This window comes from Canis lupus, chromosome 15, assembly GCF_048164855.1.
Source record: "Canis lupus baileyi chromosome 15, mCanLup2.hap1, whole genome shotgun sequence".
In the NCBI taxonomy this organism is placed as follows: domain Eukaryota; kingdom Metazoa; phylum Chordata; class Mammalia; order Carnivora; family Canidae; genus Canis; species Canis lupus.
This window is the reverse complement of record NC_132852.1, coordinates 7212739-7234562: the sequence shown is the minus strand read 5'-3', so window position 1 is coordinate 7234562 and position 21824 is coordinate 7212739. Positions and strand designations below refer to the sequence as shown.

Genomic DNA, 21824 nt, shown 5'->3' with positions numbered 1-21824 from the left:
ATGTCACCCCTCAGTGTTTTCTTTCTAGAGTTTTTTTTTTTTTTTTTTTTTTTTTGGCCATACTCAAGAGATGGGCAGAGTCATACAAAAAGTTAAACCTAGTCATTTTACCTCCAAAATAAAAACCCAGAAGAATTCCAAAGGAAAACTTTTTTCCAATCTTGCCATATGTATTAAAGCATCTCTTAGAGGCAGTTGCTGATGTGACAGCAAAACAACAAAGACTCTCTCCCAGAGCCTAGCACAATGAATCTGTGTGAGGCATCCGGTTTCTAGGTTTCACCACATGTTACTGGGGAGCTGTCTGCAGGGAATGAAAACTTCCCTGAGAGTTGTTGCTGCCTTAGAATCTCTGTAAAATGTGGTTGGTTCATCACAGAAAGGCCCTAGCAGACTGATTAGTTTCAGGGTTGTGGCCACCTCAGGAGCCCTGAGAGCTGCCTGACTCCTCTTCCCAGCAGCCCACATCATCTCCCTTAGTGCCATAGCTAAGGCCGTGGGAGGATAGGCAGTGGACACCCTTAAAGACGTAGCTGACTTGTAAATTCAACGACGACAGGTTAAGAATATTTAGCTCACAGACGTTCTGTACTCTTGTTGCACTTCGTTACTGTGCATCATGATCCTCTGTCACCTAGCTCTGGGTCCTCTGATGACACACAGAAACCAACGCTGTTTACTGTCTCATCACCTCACAGTACAGTTGCATATGAACAAAACCTCCCCAATAAGAAAATGTGTCCTCAAATCCTCTGAAGATTTCCTCTGCAAGACCTGTTAAGACCTGGAGATTCTTAAAATCTAAACATGTCAGATGTTGAATGACAGGTACCAGTCTCCAAAACTGTTCTGGTGTTCCCAACTCAGAGAAAAAGCCATTTGAGTACACGAGTTTCCCTCACCCACTGCTCAGTGACTCTCATCACAGTACCCAGCCCAGTAGTAGTCTGAGTACATCAGCCTGAACTATGGCAAGAACAATCACCCAGTTTCTAGTCTTTTCCATGGAGGAAGGCAGTCCTTGGCTGATTAATATTGACATTATATTTAAAATGCAAAGGCATCCCTTACTCAGCTTATAAGTTCCTGAAGATAAATTCCACAGCTGTTCTTTAGGGGAAAACTATAGCCCAGAGAAAGGTCACCAACTAGTGATTCACAACTACACGTTTATGGAAGAGTTCTGAAAAGCATCTCTGGAGTAAACGAGAACTGTAGGTAATCCACACCAATCCATACCATTTAGTGAAGAGAATATTCTTAGGGATTTTCAAATTTAAAAATTGTTTTAATTAAAATATTAAGAATCAAATATGACTGGGGTGAAACAAAGTTACAATTCCTCCTGCAGCACCCAGGCAGTGGGAACCTCAGATTTCAGAACAGCAGGATTCCATGGCAGGCTGACCAGTCATGTCTGAAATTCAAAAGAAAAACCAATGAGAAGATTTTGGTAGAACTAAACTATGATAAAACATCTAATATTAAAATGGAAGGGTGAATCTGAATAATAATATAATAACTGCAATATTATTTATATAGTAGTGATAACATTCAATTATAACAAAATATTCTAATTGTAAACATAGAAGTATGTTTCAATAACACTATACATAATCTATGCTTATACTATACTACTAGATTATTCAGTAATTACTAAAACAATTGCACTTTATTAATATCAAATTATGAAGTACTCTTAATGTATTCTACATTACTAATTTCTGTTAGTTTGATATAACACATAATACCAATACAATTTTAATGGAATGCTAAATTTCTCAAAAATATCTATATAGAAGTTATGTGAGACATTGTTTGGCCAACAAAGAAAGTGATGTTCTTAAAGTCTTGGCATTTTCTGGTTCACTTTTCATGGTCATGAATATTCCATACAAAATGATTTTCATGGAAGGAAGCTTTCACTTTTCAAGTATTTTTTCAGAGCAGCTTTAGGTTTATAGCAAAATTGAAGGGACGGTACAGAGATTTCCCCTCTACTGCCTGCCTCTGCACACACACAGCCTCCTCGGCTATCAGCATCCCTCACCAGAGGGTAGGGTTTTTGTTTTTGTTTTTTACCAAGGACAGACCCACATGACACATCATCATCACCCAAAGCCCACAGTTACCTCAGGGTTCACTCTGCTGTTGTACATTCTGTGGGTTTGGACAAATGTTTAACAACATAAACCCATAATTATAGCATCATTCAGAATATTTTAACTGCCCTAAGAATCCACTGTGCTGATTAACTTTTTAAAAACTGTATTTTCAAAAGAATGAAATATCTGGAAGTTATAGTTTAATGTCTCTTCATTTTCCACATAATAAAACGATTACTATTCACTCTATATTTATGAAGAGTTCCTAATACTAGTTGAAGTTCTCACTTGAAATGTTAAGTGGTGCACACTATGGCACACTGTAAATGTATCATTTTCTGGTAGAGAGTGTTTTATTTGAATATTCAAGATACTATCTACTATTTTCATCAACATTTGGCCCATGCCATAAAAATATTTTTGTGTTTATACTATTTCAAATTTCATAATAATTGCTTATACTTAAATATAATTTTATGTAATTACTCAATTTTGTTGTGGAAAAGTTTCCCTAAACATTCACAGTTCTGTAGTGCATGAATGAGCCCAGTATGAAATGTGGCCAGATGACAGACCCTAAGAAGTTTAAAATAGAATTATTTTATTCTTTCTGACTGGAACATAAGAATCCACATATTACCACACGAATCACCAATGGACATCATACATAAATTAAGATACATTTATATTTTTCCACTATCCTAGTTCTCTAAAAAATTGCTAACCTGTAATATATTCTAAAATATAATAATTCCTACTCAAAAGTGACAATAACAAAATGCCATCATGTTCCTGTATTATGCTACAGGATCATTCAATAGGATTTAGTAATTACTCATATTCTCCTGAATCAAAAACCTAGAGAAGTTCAGGAAACAGAAAGGAGATTTGTCTACCTAAAGGAGAAAATTACCATTGATCCCCTCAAAGCAGGTAAAAACTAGCTTCACAAAGGTAAACATAAACCTTTGAAACAACTTTTCTCTAGGAGACACAGCCCCCAAGCTCAGAGAAGAGCGACTCTGAAGCCAACTGAGCATCCCAAGTATGTGACCTGAACCTGTCCCCAAGCACCCTCGCTCACGGGCCCTGCCCAGGCCGAGCCCATGGGCAGTGTCATTTCATTTGGCCACATCATGTACAGTTTACACCATTGATTTTCAGAGGAAAAGCCAAGGGTTTGAGTTTTTATATTTTTAAGTTTTTATTTCAACTACTTTTCACTGTCATGAACATTCCATACAAAATAATTTTCATGGAGAAATTGTTCACTTACTATTGGGCATATTCTCCAATGTGGCACAGGGAAGTCACTGTGACACCTGAGTGTGGCTCGCTGTTCAGTCTTTCTCCCACCCTCTCCAAGACAGCATCTGGCAGTGAGGGAGTCTCAACACTTTCCAGCCTTAAAATCGTCCAGGGCTGGCATTTGGCAGCTGGGACTGAGTTGGGTGCAGAGAGAGCTGGAGGGCAGGGAGCACCGGACAGCTGTTCTCAATACAAAGGGAACGTGAGGGACCAACTGAGCAGATCCTGAGGAGGGATCATCCCTAACGAGAAAGGACCAAGGCTCAGGGGCCACCTGGCACCGGCTATCCCTCCGCTGAAGGTCATTGTAACCCCAGGCCCAGCTCCTTCCTCCTGCACTCAGGCTCACGTGGCTCCATTGTTTTCAGTCAGATTTTTATTCCCCTTCTGGTTTTACCATAAACCTACAGTCCAGAACAAATACCCCAATCCTCCAGTTCACCTCTGCTCCTACTTCTCTTTAAATTGAAGAAAGAGGATAAAGGCAAACCACGTCACCCACGGACCCGTGTGGTACCCTCTGCTAGGTCGTGGTGTGCTCCTGAGGAGCCGCAACGATGACACAGAACATCAACATCACTTAAAACCATCATATGACCCTGATGGATCAGCAGACAGACCATTCCACCCACTTATCATGTCTGGACACGACAAAGTATGAACATCATCCAAGCCACAAAGTACCACCACTCCCCACTCCCAGCCTTTGTAAGACTGTTTCTTTACAAATGACACTTGTCTTATTCTATTCATGCCTCCGCAGAGATTTCCTAAGACACTAACCAATTAGCCCTGCTTTCTGACAGCGAATAATCTAAATCGAATCACTGCTTCTTTTAACTCACTCCCCAAAATAACTAACACAAGTGAAAATGAGGCCCTTCTACCACCTTTTTAAAAAAGTATTTATTTATTCATGGTGGGGGGTGGGGCAGGCAGAGACACAGGCAGAGGGAGTAGCAGGCCCCATGCAGTGAGCCCCACGTAGCACTCAATCCCAGGACCCCGGGATCACGCTCAACCGCTGAGCCACTCAGGTGTCTCCTTTCTAACACCTTCTTAATGAAATATTCCAAAGTCTCATTTTGAAGTTTGTCTCTAGATGAAAGGAGTAATGAATCCAATTTTTGTTCAATCGCAGGTGCATTCCGGGTAGTCTTTGGCGGGAGGTCGTTAACAGCTAGGTATAAAATGTGAACATACGCAGGTATACAAAGGCACACACACCTTCACAAACCTGAACCTGTGTTCTCAATGTTTAAATGCAATATCCCAGCGCAAATCGATACACTGAGCTGTAAGTCCCAGTGAGCACTGGTACACAGTGGAGCCAGGACACACTGCTGGTCGTGGACATGTGTGAGCACAAATACAGGGAATGAGGAAGACAATATGCCATCATTGGTTGGCACCCTGGAGTGACAGGAGCAAAGAAAAGGTGTTTTCAGATGTGTCTGTCCCTCAGGTCCCCATCCACTAAGGCACTAGGCCGTGAGGCAGATGCCAAGGCATCACAGTGTTGGGAGACAGAGAGGAAACTGCTCTTTTGGGGCTGTGGCCCCTGCTCATGAGTCTTCAGTCCCTGTGCTCAGTCCTCCGTTACATTTTCTGCCAACTCTCAATGAGGGGCAATTCCAACTGCAGCCATGGTGTCTGGGATGGGGTTCTAACAGAGCCAAAAAGGGAACCTCGAGGCAGATGCTCGTGGTTGAGGTGACAGATGGATCAGAGTCACATTTCTACTGAACTGTTGTTACACCGACTTGCTTGCGTCCATATTATATTTCTGCAAAAACAGATGTGCACCTTCCACAAGAAAGCAGCCAAAAGGTGCCTCACGACTGCTTCTACATTTAGTAGCAAATCATGTAAAAGATGCCGATGTTTCAAACATCTTCCATCCAAATTCCACATGTCATGATACTACGACCGTCCTCTCTGGTGATGTGTTGCCCCTCTGGCCAACAACCAAAACAAGCAGGCAAATAAAAGTTCAGGGTTGCCTCCTATTTTACTCATTTCATTTCTGAGTTGGGAGTTCCTAGAGAAAAAGTCAGAAATGAGATTTGAAATCAGAAATGATTTCAAGAATGAGAGAAGTTAACTCTTTAGGGAGCTAGTGGACCCCACTCCTGGAGTTAGGAGGGGGGGAAGGCTGCACGTAGAGGAGCCTACACTGCTGCTCCGACGTTCCCGGGCCCTAAATCCATGGGCGACCTGTGGGCTCCACTGCTTTCTTCGGCAGCCATGGGGACATTTCATATCCTGTTGCGCTCTCCCAGCTCCAAGATCATCTCCTTCCATAAGAAAGCATGTGTCATCCCATGATTCTTGTTCTTTAGCTGGTGTCATCTTTTTCAACTGAGGTAGAATTCACATTCCATAAAATTCACTCTTTCAACTGTGTTTCTAGTATATCCACAAGGCTCTATTAGCATCACCACGAATTACAGAACATTTCTGTCACCCTCCAAGAAGCTCTGTGCCCATCAGCAGTCATTCGCTCTTCCTCCCCTCCTCCCAGTCCCTGACAACCACTCATCTACTCTGCCTCTGTGCGCCTAACTGGACGTCTCACATGAACCAAGTACCTGGTGTGTATCTTTTGTGTCTGGCCTCTTCCACTTAATATGATGCTTTCAAGGTTCATCAATGTTAAGAGCACAGATTCAGCATTTCATTCTTGTTTTAATAGTTGAGTAACTTTTCATTGTATGACCATGGCACATTTTGCTGATTCATTCCTCAATTTATGGGTATTAAGGGTGTCTCCACTTTTTTGACTATTATGAAAATTGCTAAGAACACTCACATGTACATTTTTGTGTGAGCATGTTCTCAATTATGGATATATCCATAGAAATGGAATTGCTGAGTATATGGTAACTCTTATCCTTTTGAGGAGGGACTGCCAGGCTGCCTTCCACATCAGCTGCACCACTTTACATTTCTACCTGGAGCGCATGAGAGTTCCGGCTTTTTCACGTCCTCTCAAACACTCACCATCTGTCTTGCAGCAGCCATCCTAGTAGCAGTGTGAAGGTATCTCATTGTAGTTCTGATTCATGTTTCCTGAATAACTAATGATTTTGAGCATCTTTTTGTATTCTTACTGATCACTTTTCAACTGGAAAAAGATCTTTTCAAGGTTTTTGCCTGCTTTTAAATTTGGATTATTATTTAGACAATTTTTGAGTTGTAAGAATTATGAATTCTGGATACCACACTCTCATCAGATCTTTGATTTGCCATTATTTTTTTTAAGATTTATTTATTCATGTGAGATAGAGAGAGAGAGAGAGAGAGAGAGAGAGGCAGGCAGGCAGGCAGAGACACAGGCAGAGGGAGAAGCAGGCTCCATGCTGGGAGCCCGACGTGGGACTCGATCCTAGGACTCCAGGATCGTGCCCTGGACCAAAGGCAGGTGCTAAACCGCTGAGCCACCCAGGGATCCCCTGCCATTATTTTCTCCCATCGTGTGGGATGTCTTTCAACTTTGTTAGTGTCCTTTGAAGCACAAGCATTTTCACTTCAATGAACCCAATTTATCAATTTTTTTCTTTGGCTGCATGTGCTTTTGATATTGCCTAATCATAGATTTTACTGTTTTTAGTAATCTGTACACCCAATGTGGAGCTCATGACCCTGGGATTAAGTCACATGCTCTTCTGACTGAACTAGCCAGGTGTCCCCAAGAACACCAACATTTGTCTTTGTTTTCTTCTAAGAGTTTGTGACATTAGCTCTTATATTTAGCTAATTCACCCATTTGGGTTTTTTTTTTTATGTTAGGTTAGGTAGGGGTACAATTTCTTTTCTTTGTATATGGGATGCTTAGTTGCTCCTGTATCATTTGTTAGAGTAACTATTATATCTTATACTGAATATTCTTGAAACATTTGTCAAAAATAAATTGACTATGAGGATTTATTCCTGAACTCTTGCTTCTAGTCCACTTAAAAGGAAGTCTATTATTCTAGTGCTAGAGTCGTGATTAATGTGCTTTGTGGTAATACTTCAAAGAGAGACATGTGAGTAGTCAATTTTTCCTTTCAAGATTGTTTTGTTTATTCTGGGTCCTTGCATTTCCATGTACATTTTAGGGCCAGTTGGATTTGTGATAAAGATAACACTCAATCTGTAGGTAAATCTGGGAGAACTGCCATCTAATATTAAATCTCCTATTCCATAATAACTTTCATGGCGTTTCAGAATTTTCTTTTTATAGTAGACTTTATTTCTTTCAAAATATTTTGTTTTCAGAGTAGAGATCTACTTATACTTATGTTAAATATATCCTAAGTATTTTATTTCTTTTGGTGCTAATATAAATGCTATTAAATTTTCCAATCTCTAGGATCCAATTTTGGATCAAAGATTGCTTTTAATGATCTTGCTACTTTCCTGTGCTCTAGAACATTTTTCAGCTTTGTCTTCAAGGAAATTGTCATTTTTGTAGAGTTATAGAGTATGAGCCAGTTTACCACAATTTCTCAAAATGGTGTTTCCTTCTGTTTTCTTATGGTGAGATTTAGTTTACATGTTATTCTCATTCTTTTTATTTTCATTTTTCAGGAACACTACACAAGTGACATTTGGTCTTTCTCAGTGATTTATACCAGTAGCTACACAGTATCAATACTTCACATGATTTTTTTTCATTGATGGTGTAAATTTCAATTACATGCTTAAAGTGTTTACTTAACACACTAACCTTTTTCACTATGGTAGTTTTAAGTGGTGATCTTTTTCCTACCATTCTGTTTTTAGTCACTATTCTACTATAAACAGAGTTTCATTTCCCTCCACATATAGAGGCACGTATGTGCTTAAATATGTGAATCTTTCAATGTGCTAAAAAAAAACCCATTATTTTTATTATGTTGCTGATGTGGTTCTCCCCAATAGGGGGCCCCTTTGATCTGCCCCATTTCCTTTTCACTGGTCCAACCCTCCCTTTTTTTGAGTACTTTCTTACTTTGCAGAAGATACCTACTTTCCATCCTCAATACCGATCCTGTATTTGCCTGCCTCAATCAACTCTTTCTCCAAGGAAGCCTAGTTCCTAACACACATAGTGAAAATTTAGAAACTAGTATTTGAGTGATTTGTCATTGTGACTGAGGTATCCCTGCTTCTAGGCCCTTTCAGGGGACAGGGTCAGGAAGCACATAGCAGGTCTGCACACATGCACAAGAATACATATCATTGATTCATTTTAATTAAGTCTAATTCCAATCCAATGCCCTAAGACATATCTTCTTCCTCAAATATTTGTGTCTCCTTTTTCCATTATCAGGTAAAACTTTGGCTGAACAACCTAAATATTTAATCACATAATCATAAAACACATAAAAAACCTTCCAAAACTGCTACATTCACACCACTGGAAAAAAAAATCAAATAGGCATAAAGATAATTTGCAAGTATTTCTGTATTTTACTTGAGTGTATATAGTAAAAACACCATGTTCAAAAATTACTTGAATTTATTTTATTTCATGATTATGCTAGTTATTTGATGTTAGGCTCCTTTGTTTTTCTTTTTTTTTTTTTTTGGCTCCTTTGTTTTTCAATTTTTTTCCACTCATCCTTGTTGACCTTAATTTCATGGAGTATACCAAAAAAAAGTGTCCTCCTCCTACCATCTACTCAATATTCCTCTCCACCCCCTATAGGTTACTTTTATTGGTTTTCCTCTCTTCACATATTCAGGGCCAGCAGCAGACTGTCTCTGGCTTCACGTTTCTCTGACATCTTCTGTCTCTGACCTGCAGATCCTCTTCAAAATGGCTTGCCTTATTAGGTTATGCTTATTCTGGGAAAACTCCCTTGTTACTATCTCGTAATCAACCAGTTAGAAACCTTAAGACATCTGCAAAACCCCTTCCCCATTGCCATATAATGAGGAGAATGATATTACACCACATTCAAAGGTCCAGAAGCAAAAGGAGAAATTTATACAGGTATGAACCCAAGGGAGCATAATCTTGGGGACAAATTAGCAAAATTACCCAGAGTCTGAGGTTCTAATTTATATGCAATAACTGTGTGGGGGTTTAAAGAAAGCGCTAGAGGAGAAGAAAAAGACTTACATTCTACCCAGACCCTCTACCACTGTCCCTCCCAATCTCTCACCTCAGATAGGACTCCTGTGCTCTCTCAGTATACCCCATATTCTTCTATCCCATCCTTTAACCTACCTGGACCCTCTTCCTGAGGCCTGTGCACATTCTGGGTCACCAGTACGTGTCACAAAGCCCTGCTCTTCCCCTGCTCAGGTCACTTTCAGTATCGTGGCCTCTCTATGACCTTGAGTCCACCTCCAGATGCCCTCTTCTGCATCCTCATGAAGTAACTTGGCTCCCATGGCTTTCCCTCCTTTCTGCTTTTGTTGAACCCTACAGTCACCAAATGCTCCCTTTAATCTATCCCAGCTCCAACAGCACCTGGTGCCTCAGGTGCCAGCCATGTACTTGCCTCTTCACCCACTTGTACTCACTTCTCCCTCTGCCGTGGTCTCCTGGCTTTCCATCCCCTCTTTCCCTCGACTTGTTCAAGATAGGACTGCTTGTCGCTGTACAACAAGGAAAACACCAACAGTCCAGATATTTTAAAAAGAGAAGTATTATTTTAACAATGGACAAATTCACAAATCAAATGTTTATTCTTCTATGTTTGTATTAATTTTTACCATGTATGTATATTTTTAAACACTGATACAATTAAATCATATTATTTTGTATCACAACCTTCCAGTTTATCTAGGTTATTTTGTGATTGACTCAAATCTCTGTAATTATGGCTAAAGCTACATAAAAATATAAACTGAAAAACAGACTTTTGAGGAAATACTTTTACTGATTTCAAGTACTAATCTAATTGAAATAATTTATTCCAATGTTTTATTGTTACAAGTCCTTCACAAAACATTCCTGATCACAGCACAAATCTCTGTTTTCATCTTACATTGTTTAGCAAAGTCCAACACTCTGATGAAGTGTGGGTTTCAGGACTCTCGACAGAGCCTGTAGTCTCTGCTGTAGAGTTTGCTCTTGGTGTTTAAGGATAGATGATAAATGATGGCACACTGTGAAGGCACAGGACTGTACACATAAAATTTCTCCCCCTGTACACAGGACTGTACACATACAATTGAGCTCTCTGGTGTGTGTCAAAGTCTGAAGTCAGTTCTTCCCTACATTTAGAATATGGGTTCTTTCATATGAACTAAGGTCAGAGACTAATGGTTTCCATTCTATGTGATTATTTTAACAGAAAAGTAAGACATTTATCTAGCATTCTGGACACACTGATTTCATATACTGGGCTCCTCTCAAGTATAAAATTGCTCACGCTGTTTAAAGCTGGAGTTTTGGCCAAGAAATTCCTATGACTTTTCTTCAGTGTGATTTCTTTAATGTTGACTAAAGGAGGAAGGACGATAGAAACCTTTTCCCACATTTATCACAGATGTAGGATTTCCTCCCTGTGACTTCTTATGTGTGAATGTAAATTAGCATTTTTTAAAATTAGCATTTCGGCTGAAGTGTTTCCCAAATTCATTACATTTACAGGGTTTCTCTCTGGTGTGTGTTCTTTGGTGTATACCTAGCTGAGGGCTCTGATGGACTCCTTTCCTACATTCATTACATTTATAGGATTTCTCTCCTGTATGAGTTCTCTAATATAAATAGAGCTAAGTGCTGTGAAGAAATCCTTTCCCACATCCCTTACACTTAAAAGGTTTCTTTCCTGTGTGGATTCTTTGCTGTGAGTAAACAATAGCCTTCTGGCTGAAGCATTTCCCGCATTCATTACATTTGTAGGGTTTTTCTCCAGTGTGTGTCCTTTTGTGTATGGAAAGGTGAGTGCTCTGGTGGAGTTCCTTACATGTACAGGGTTCCCTTCCCCATGTGACTTAGCACACACTGAATCACTGTGGATCTGTAAGTGAAAACTTCCCGATATTCATCATATTCATAAGCATCCTTTCCAGTGTGAAATCTTTGCTGTTCGAAGATGTGAGGCTGTTAAAGAATTTCTCATATACATTCATTAATTCTTTTCTCTACACGACTCCTATGTTGATCATGCAGTGAACATCTCCTGTTAACATCTTCACTGTTATTTACATATGCCATGCATGTTATTTTCTACAAGAGATTTCCTTTTTCATAACATCTCAACTGCAGGACTATCAGATTTACATGAAGCATTTCATTAGTTTCAAAGACTAGATGCATGAGCCATGTTTATGTGGCTGTCCTTTTATAAGAATCCAGGTAGTGGCTTGGTGCAACACCTTAATTTTCTCCCTAAATTCAAACCACCCAAAGCTTTCTGCTGGGGGAGTGTTTATACCCAACTGAAATTGGTCATGTGCTGCATTCTAAAATCTGTTAGCTCCCATGTCTTTACTGTTAAGGGAGGGTTCACCCCCCGAAAACTTACCACTGACATGCAATCAGATGAGTCCTTTCTGCAGATGTCTTCTTGTCTCTTAAGACTACTTTTCCTATCTGAAATAATATAAACAAAACGAACTGCTACTGTGCACGAGAGCATGGAAACTGTTGAAAATGCAAGGCCTGTGTGCATTTCAAATACTGACCCTTACAGAGGGGAAAGATGTGAAAAGAAGGAATGTATCAGTGAGTTGAAATGTATTTCAGGAAAGTGAAAATGATAAAGTGTTTTCAGGATTGAAATAAGATGTCTGCTGCTGACATGTCCCTGATCCTGTTCTCCTCATAACAGGATCTTCCTGGTGTTGTGCATACACAAGCCTGGAGCTCACCTGGACTCAGGCCTTGGGGAAATCCTCTTCCCTCTCTCCACAGCTCCACTCCTTGTTCCAACTGGGAAATCACATCTGATTTGCAAAGTTGATACCCTGTTTGTGGGGAGGAAAAGGCATATCAATTTTAGATTCTGTGCAGAGAAATATCAATGATCTTTAATCTCAGGGTAGGATACCAAGGAAGAACAAGGACCAGTGAAGCAGAGCCCAAGGAGGAACACTTTGAACGCTGAAAATATCAAGGTCCTTCAGCACAGCAGGAAGAAGATCCTGACACTGGGCCAACATGGGGAGATTTTCTGGCTACTGATATGTAGGACCCAGGTCAAAAATAGAGCGAAGAATCTTAGTGTTTTTAACAAAGGAAAAATTTTTTGTTCCTACAGTAGCATGAAATTAACTTTTTAAAAAACTAAGTACACACAAGCTGCACCTCAACTGATTTCTTTCCAGAAAGAGATAATAGATATTATTTTCATAAATGGGTATTTAACCAGTTGAGTGTGGAGAGCAGAATAGTTACTTAGTAATGCTTAGTGCTTTCATTCACTTAAAATATTCACTGAATTTCCAGTACACTACTGGGCATCAGAAGTCCCAAAGCAGGACAGACATGAAAGAGGAGTCAGGAAAAGTATATATTATTTTGGGGTGACAAAATATGTGTACATCAGTAAATAAATAAATAATGTTCAAGTAGTTTTAAGAACCGTAAAAGAATCTGAATAAAGGCTTAGAGGGAAGGGGGATATGAGAAAGCTGGATACTTGCTAAATAACTACACCAGTGTTGGCAGACTCACCCACGGAGACCAGATGACTGATGTTCTCCAGCATCACATCTCGGTACAGCTTTCTCTGGGACGTGTCCAGGAGGGCCCACTCTTCCTGGGTGAAGTCTACAGCTATATCCTTGAAGGTCACTGATTCCTAAAACATCAGACATGTTGATGCAGTTGGGGCCTTCCCTGCCAAGGGCCATGGAGGTGTACTGGACGTGATAGTGCTGTACACAGAAAGGTCATGCTGTGTCCAGGGTCCCAGTCCAATGCTTCTCTATGCTGCCTTGTCATGTATCTTTCACACATATTTACAGAAATATAAACACACTTTGCAAACATGACTTCATGATAAACAATTATCTCATGAGGTGTGCTGGAAATACCTGGGACATGGCACTGCCCTACTTTCCGCAGGACTGAGTGGGGGCTCCTACATGACATGGATAAGCAAATGAGGCCTCGCTCATCTCTACATGGCACACACGTTCATGATAAAGTGTAAGATGTACAATCCGGAAGCAGAACCCCAGGGGCCATAAGACTGCTGTAGGTAAGGAATGTCCTAGCCTGCCCGTCCATTTCAATCTTCTCAGGCACTTCTGAGCATTGCTTATCACTGTCCCTCCTGTAATGTCACCCCATCTATATGCTAATGTGTACTGGAAGCTTCTCAACTGAACCTGATCCTTCCAGTCCTGCAAAATTTGCTACAGGACCCTCGGTTTTATTCTATTATAATCCTTCTCAATGTACAGCCCAAATTAGAAATATATTACTCACCAGACATTTGTTTTCAAATTTGAACGAATTTTTAACAATGGACAAATTCACAAAGACAGTACTAGGGTTGTTGGGAATGAGTGGTAAGAAGAATTTTTCTTTAAGTTATTAAAGTGCTCAAACATATTCCATAAAAACTTTAGTAAGTTAAAAACTGGAGAAAATAAATCAATGATTCCTCATTTCTCTCTTGCTCCCCACCCCCAGTCTCAATGCTGTAGGGCCCTCCTCTGCAGCATCTGAAACCCTGGATGGACCGAACTCACCTGAAGGAACCTCTGCTTCCCCACAGGTGGTAAGCTCCCACTTACTCTCATTTCTGTCACCTGTGTTCACCATAGGCCTAAGCCCACTGCAGACACTAAGCTGGTTAAGCAGTGAGTCACTTCTCAGCTGGGATCATGGGATGGATAAGAAGAAATAACTTTTCTGCAAGGACATCTTTAAGGGATGGGGAACACAGTAGAGTAAAACTGGGTATCAGATTATTTCTCGATCAAACCTGACCTGCCACAGCCCTCCCTGAGTCCTGGTGAAGTGTGACTGGCAATAATATTTCATAGGGGCACAAACAATCTGCTCAGTCCCTGGCAAACCAGGTATCCATGAGGAAGAGCAAGTCCTACTCACCTGTGCTTGCATTGTCTAGAACTCAGTTGCCCCTTTCTTCCTGTGTATTCTCACCAAGGGACAGTCCAATAACTAAGCAGACAAAGCTGAGGAAAGAGAAAGAACCCATGAGACTTGTCTTTTCCAATATTCCTAAATATGCTCATCTTCAATCTGCAGATCTCCCCCCACTCACAGTCCAACTCACATGTACCTGCAGAGTAAACAAGGACAAACAGGGAGGGGACTCCCCTCTCCAAGAATCAAAGACTTCAATAAGAAGTCTTTGCCTGTTATGCACGTAAAGAAGATATAATATCGCCATTAAAGAGCTAGCAAAAGCACAGGTATGTCTAGTTTAATTAGACTTGGTCTTTAGAGGTTCTACTTATTTCCATCTCTGACCCAAATCTCAGGAGAACCTGAGTCCTGTCACATGGAGATTCTTGTATCCATAACTCAGGACAGCATTTTGGAATTTCCTATTTTATCATTCTTAGTGAGGTCCACTGGCATTGTTTTCAACACCCATCTCAGCTCATGAGTGCCCCATGTTCTCCCTCAAGCAAGCTGCCCTCAGTTACTGTGGCTCCTCCACATGTAGGATTCAGGCAGTGTTAGTGCCTCAACCCAACTGTATATGTCATGGCCTTGGATATGTGGCCAAGCAACTATGGCATCTCTTTAAAGGTGGGCTGGAACATTTTAAAGACCCAAATCCTGCTCAAGTATTCAGTGATTCTCATCATGCAAGCTAGCACATACAACCTCGTGCATGGGAAAGAGGCAGGAGGATGTATGTCATAATACTACATAGTAGGGATTGCTGCATAATCCCCACAGAGAAGATAGGCTTATAAAATGTAGAGGGAAGGGGTTTAGTTTTAGAGTTAATTTATTGACTTCTTGGGGTCTGGAGTTTTAGTCATTTTTATCAACAAGATGATCTCTGCATTTCATAATTTAAGTATATAAAATAATTTGTTACCCCTACAGCACTACCTCAAACAATGTTTATAAATAAATACACTGCATCAACAAACACTGATGTCAAGAATAGGATATGATTAAAACCCACTAACCTTGAGGACCTGGAAAAAGAAAACTACTACTGATACTAATTTAAGCTCTATAAGTAGAGTTTACATACATGTTGACATACATTCTACTTAATATTCAATAATAATCCTGTTTTTATGGATTACTCACACATTTAACAAGTAATTTGCACAAGTTCAGAAAATTTTATTTATGACATAACTACATGGTTAAAAACTGACAGCAAGAATTTAAAATTAGTTTTGCCTATCTCTGTCAAATAACTAAAGGATTTCATCTTGAAGGACACTAGACACCAGAACCAGTTTTACCTGACTACATCTACAGTCAGATCCATGACCAGAGACTCCTCCCTCAAAACATCCTCCTTGCAGCCTTTCCTACAATATCTCCCCATGTCTAGGATCTCTTATGGGGAGATCTCCAGTTCAGGACTCTAATTTCCAAAATCAGCCCCCACATGTAATTTCTTTTTTTTTTTTAAGATTTTATTTATTTATTCACAAGACACACACACACACAGAGGGAAAGAGGGAGGGAGGGAGGGAGGGAGGGAGAGAGAGAGGCAGAGACACAGGCAGAGGGAGAAGTAGGCTCCATGCAGGGAGCCCAACGTGGGACTGATCCCAGGTCTCCAGGATCACGCCCTGGGCTGAAGGCGGCGCTAAACCGCTGAGCCCCTGAGTTGCCCCGCACATCTAATTTCTGCTGATCAGCATAACATACATTTGCTTATTTCAACTTATACATACCGAGACCAACAATTCTAATGCCCCTTAGTCATTTCCAAAATCTGCTAATCTTAGATGATGCCAACAGCTCACCTTCCCTTGGCTGCACCGTCACAGCTCAGAATTAGGTATTGAGCTATTCTAATTACAAGCTCACAAACCTCCCAAAAGCTTTTTCTTAATATCTGGCATCCTACTTTGGCTTAACAAATCACTCTGCTATGCTTCATTAATAAGTTAATATTTCCTATGCCTTTCCAGTTCTCTAATCTCACAAATTCTCACCTTTTCCTTTAGCTTTCAAAAACGGTTTCACTTCCTACTACAGAGATGACCCTGATAATTTGAAGAAATACTTCAGCTCCCTGGCAGGAAACCTACAATTATTCCTGATTTCCAACCTATCAGTATATCTGCTCTTGTAAAAACTGAAAAGTAATCTCTATTCCTAATTAAATCCAGCTTCTTCAATTCTATCTTCTCCTTTCCTCCTCCTTCAAATATTTTGTTATTGATTATAAGACAAATTTCTTTTACCAGTAACCCCTTCATCATTTCCCTATTCATCTCCTTTAACTCAATTAGTCTCTCCATTCTTCTAAGAAAAACCTGCTCTAAATCAATTTACATCTAGTTGCTGACACATGACCTTTTCCCTTCAAAATGAACCTGAATAGTACGTACTTATTTACAATTTCTTCACATTCCCTTACTTTGACTTAACAAAAACCACTTATAATTTCCACATTAATAAATCTTGTTAAGATTAGTTATTTCCCCATAATTAAATCCAGCGAGTGTTTCTTGGCCTTTTACTTGGAGCCAAAGCAGTATTGGCACATGATATTCATTTGGGAACTTTTTTCCTGTAGGCTTTTCCTATAGATCAGTTTTGTAATTGCCTTTCAAAGAGTCTAATCACTCCTTCCAGGAGTTCTTTGCAAGGCCCTCCTCAAACAACAGTTGATAGATCTCAAGGTTCAATTTTTAAAAAAGATTTTATTTATTCATGAGACAGAGAGAGAAAGAGGGGGGGGGGGAAGCCGGCTCCATGCAGGGAGCCCGACATGGGACTCAATCCCGGGTCCCCAGGATCGGGCCCTGGGCTGAAAGCAGCGCTAAACCACTGAGCCACCTGGGCTGTCCCTCAAAGTTCAATTATACCTTTTTTAAAAAAATATTTTATCCATCTATTCATGAGAGACACAGAGAGAGAGAGAGGCAGAGACATAGGCAGAGGGAGAAGCAGGCTCCCCATAGGGTGGGGGGTGGGGAGAGCCTCGATGTGGGACTTGATTCCAGGATCATGACCTGAGCCAAAGGCAGATGCTCAACCACTGAGTCACTGAGGTGCCCCCAATTGTACCTCTTTTATCTCCTCTTACAATAGACTACCTTGGAAATCTCACTACACTCACTTGCTTCTATTTCTTCCACTGTTGTCTGTAAACCATAACTAAAAACATACCTAGATTCCTTTTCTGTACTGGAATCTCCACCTGCATGTAAAAGGAAAGAGACTTCAAAACAAAGCCATTAACTCTTCTTCCACAATAAAAAGTTCTTCCCTTCTGGTCTTTCAAGTCTGATAATGGTTCCACCAGATGTCCAAGGATTAATCTTTGACATTACTTTTCAGAACCATGCAATTAAGCACCACTGTTATCTCTACACTTATCACTATTATCTTTCATTTCCTCCCTGATATCTACACATATATGGCCACTTCATACTCATCAAGTTTCAGTCTGAGATTAAATGCCATACTTCAAAGATCCCTCCTTTAAATGATTACCTAGGTTGTTCCTTCTCACCTCGTTGCCTTGAGTAGAACCTCACTTTTTTTTCTTCAGATTATTCATCTAATTTCTCACTAAGAATTTATGTATTTCTTTGTTCCTTTCTTTATTGACAAGACTATCTGCAATAAAACCACCTGGTTGAACAATTAACTCTTAATTTCGGCTCCGGTCATGATCTCAGTGTTGTAAGACAGCCCCACATCTGGCTCTGTGCTGGGGGTGGGCCCTGGTTAAGATTCTCTCTATCCCTCTGCCTCTCCTAAGAGAAAAATTATCATTATAGAAAAAATCTGCATCTATGTGATCATTTTGCAATATATACAGATATCGAATTATATTGTACACCTGAAATCAATATATTTTTACCCTATTTAGTAAAAAAAAAAAAAGGTGTCAGAGGAAGGCAAAAAAAATGAATTTTAGTTTTGGCTCATCTCTAACTACTTGTCTTTGATTAAATTTCTAATCTCAAAATGTATCCTTGTTTTCTCCTTACTAGTCAGAACAGGTTATTTTTGCAAGCCTGGGAAGCCCCCTTTTCACCTCAAAAGCTCTTCTGCAGACCCTTCCTGGATGTTGCTGGCACCCAAGAGACAAGTCTCCCCATTCCCTGGGCTCAGAGGCTGCACAGCTGATCCATAGTTGCTGTGAGAAGTAGCTAATTCAGGAAGCTGCTCTTCACTAATGCCTTCCTACCGAGCGAGCACCTTTGAGCCTTGTTCCTCTCTTGTTGCCATATTTGAACTTGTTTTAAAAAAACACTGAGCTAGAAACACACTGGTGACATTTTTGAAATTAAAAAGGGGGCTGGGCATGAGAGAAGAGCTGTTTCTTCTCAAACCTAGAATATAGTCAAGAAACAGAACACTTTGAGGGTCATACATGTTTTGACACAATCGAAAAAGCCAAGCCACCCTGCATCTCTCCGAGGACATTCATCTATGTCTTATGGGCTCTAAGTCAAGACCATAAAGATTTTAAAAACATTAGGACCCCTCAGGGACCTGGGTGGTGAAACTGGTTAAGCCTCGGACTCTTAGTTTCGGCTCAGGTCATGACCTTGGGGTCATAAGATGGGGCTCTGCACTCAGCACTAAGTCTGTTTTTCCCTCTCCCTCTGCTCCTTCTCCTCCCCTCCATAAATAAAAATAGGTCTTAACATGCATATTTTAAAAATTATAAAATTAGGACCCCTGGGGGACCCAAGTGGTGAAGCTGGTTAAGCCTTGGACTCTTGGTTTCAGCTCAGATCATGACCTTGGAGTCAGATCTGGCTCTGTGCTCAGCATTGAGTCTGCTTGTCCCTCTCCCTCTGTTCCTTCCCCTCCTCCCCATAAGTAAAAATAAAATACCAAAAAAATATTTTTTAAAAATGATAAATTAGGACCTTTCACGATACTTGAGCCATAATTTATAAGTCATTTGAGTATAAGCAGAACGTGTTTTAACAGAAGATGGAGAATGTAGACGTCACAGGGCATCTCTGCGATAAGTAAGCCAATGTGAAGGCTCGCACCCTCACCGGGAGCACCGCTGGGAACATGGCCGGGAGCACCACTGGGAACATGGCATGGAGCATGGCCGGGAGCACTACTGGGAGCACTGCCGGGAGCACTGCCGAGAACACCAATGAGAGCACCACCAATGAGAGCACTGCTGGAAACACCACCGGGAGTACCACCGGGAGTACCACCGGGGGAGTACCACCAGGAGCACTACCGGGGGCACCGCTGAGAGTACACCTGGGAGCATGGCTGGGAGCTTAGCTGGGGCACCGCTGGAAGCACCGCCAGGAGCACGGTAGGGGGCACAGCCGGGAGCATCACTGGGAGCACTATCTGGAGCACCACCAGGAACACAGCCGGGAGCTCGGCCAGGAGCACCGGTGGAAGCACTGCCAGGAGCACGGTAGGGAGCACAGCTGGGAGCAGTACTGGGAGCAGGGCAGGGAGCACTACCGGGAGCTTAGCTGGGAGCACTACTGGGAGCACAGCAAGGAGCACCGCCCAGTGCTTGGCTGGAAGCACCGCGGGAGTACAGCCAGGAGCACCACCAGGTGCTTGGCTGGGGCACAGCCGGGAGCACCACCGGGAACATGGCCAGGAGTACCACCAGGAGCTCAGCCAGGGGCACAGCCAGGAGCACCGCTGGGAGCATCACGAGGAGCTCCGGCAGGGGCACAGCCAGGAGCACCACCGGGAGCACCACCGGGAGCACCACCAGGAGCTCGGCCGGGGGCACAGCCGGGAGCACCTGAGGAGCTCGGCCAGGGGCACAGCCGGGGGCATGACCGGGAGCACCGCCAGGATTTAGGCCGGGAGCACCGCCGGGAGCACGACCGGGAGCACCACCAGGAGCTTGGTCGGGGGCACAGCCGGGAACACCTGAGGAGCTCGGCCAGGGGCACAGCCGGGGGCATGACCGGGAGCACCGCCAGGATTTAGGCCGGGAGCACCACCAGGAGCTTGGCCGGGGGCACCGCCGGGAGCACGACCGGGAGCACCACCAGGAGCACCGCCAGGAGCACCGCCGGGAGCACTAGCAGGAGCATCGCTGAGAGCACCCCCGGCAGCATGACCGGGAGCACCACCAGGAGCTTGGTCGGGAGCACCGCAGGGAGCACCACTGGGAGCATCGCCGGGAGCTCGGCTGGGAGCACCAGCAGGAGCTCAGCAGGGAGCACGCCCGGGAGCACCGCCACCCCTCCGAGTCCCCGCTTCCGCCCTGCCGGGAACCTAGCTGCGAGGGTCCCCGTCCGGGTCCCTGGGATGCCGCCCCCGCCCGTCGCCCGCAGCGCTGCTCGCCCTCCCGGCGCACAGGGCATCCCTCCCTCAGGACCCGACAGGCCGCGCTCCACACACCCGCCACCCTCCCCCGCGGCCTGGGGGCGCACTCCCTACTGAACTGACTCGGCCCGAACCAAACGCTGCCGTTTCACACGCGGCCGCGACCTTCCGCACACCTGCCTTCCCGCCTTCCAGCACCGCCTCGCCGCTCCCGCTTCCCGCGACCACCCGCCCGCCAAGGCGACGACCCCCGAGCCGGGAGCGCAGCGACGCACGCACGGCCCCTTCCGCCCGCCGCCGGAAGTGCCCCCTTCCCGCCCGCCGGGCGGCCCCAACACCCCGACTTCCCGGGCCCTCCTGCGCCCCCGCCCACGCGGTTCCGTCTCACGGCTGCTGCATTAGGTCCGGTGCCCCGCCCCCCGCCGGCCGCCGCCGCGACAAAGCCGCCCGAATGCACACCCACGGGCGCCGCCCGCCACCACCTCGCCGCGGGCCCCTGCACGACGGGCCCCTCCGCCCCCGACCCGGCTCGACGCCACCCGGGAGGGCGAGGGAGCACGTGCGGCGGCCGAGACCCAGTTCTCCCTCCCTGCGGACGAAGGCCCGCCCTCGGCGGCCGGCAGCCCCTCCCGCAGTCGGGGTGCTCGCGGACGGCACCCACCGCAGGCGCGGCCCCGGTCGGTCCCCGGGGAAGGTGGCTCCGGCTCTCCCGCAGAGGCGGCGGCGAGGGCCGGGACGCAGTGCGCATGCGCGCCACGTGGGCCCGGGCGGCGGGACGGCGCGCCCCCTGCCGGCCGCCGGGTGCAGCGCAGGGAGCTCCGAGTCGCGGGGTCCCGGGTGCGATCCTGGCAGGTGTCCTCGCAGGGGGACCGGGAGGCGAGAGCCCAGGGAGGAGGGGCGGCAAGGGGCCCGTGTAGCCGTCACAGATGGAGGCTCCTAGGAACTCCTGCGCTAACAGGAATGAGGACGGTTCCCTACCGACATGCAGGCCTGTGCCCCGTAGTGATGAGCGGGTGGCGGGACGCTCCCCCGTGTGCAGGCTCAGGTGAGGGCCCACGCGC

The 21824-nt window shown here is 43.8% G+C and overlaps 1 protein-coding gene across 10 annotated transcripts; it reads right to left on the bottom strand.

The window, feature by feature from the left end:
- Positions 1-1267: 1267 nt before the first annotated feature.
- LOC140604597 (zinc finger protein 705A-like) lies at positions 1268-21506 on the bottom strand. Of its 10 annotated transcripts, none has more exons than XM_072775827.1 (7): positions 21425-21494; positions 17644-17674; positions 14407-14492; positions 13018-13144; positions 12213-12308; positions 9893-9989; positions 1268-1417 (listed from the first exon to the last, which is right to left on the bottom strand). In XM_072775827.1, the coding sequence occupies exons 3-7, from the start codon at positions 14416-14418 to the stop codon at positions 1378-1380; spliced, it is 372 nt and encodes a 123-aa protein (XP_072631928.1). In that variant the 5' UTR covers positions 14419-14492; positions 17644-17674; positions 21425-21494; the 3' UTR covers positions 1268-1377. The 10 variants fall into 10 exon arrangements, with proteins under 10 accessions (XP_072631928.1, XP_072631933.1, XP_072631932.1 ...); XM_072775832.1 differs by lacking the exons at positions 17644-17674; positions 21425-21494 and adding exons at positions 11867-11934; positions 20940-21050; XM_072775831.1 differs by lacking the exons at positions 17644-17674; positions 21425-21494 and adding exons at positions 11867-11934; positions 20940-21050 and having other exon boundaries at positions 9915-9989.
- Between the last annotated feature and the right edge of the window lie 318 nt (positions 21507-21824).

Bases quoted from the DNA above. Each gene is read 5' to 3' on its own strand.
- LOC140604597 (XM_072775825.1), bottom strand. The intron at 9,990-12,212 runs GTGAGCTCCAGG...CTTGTTGTACAG, and splicing joins TCCCCAAGGCCTGAGTCCAG to CGACAAGCAGTCCTATCTTG. The intron at 1,418-9,892 runs GCAAGTACATGG...TTTGAATTTCAG, and splicing joins GAGTACAAGTGGGTGAAGAG to ACATGACTGGTCAGCCTGCC.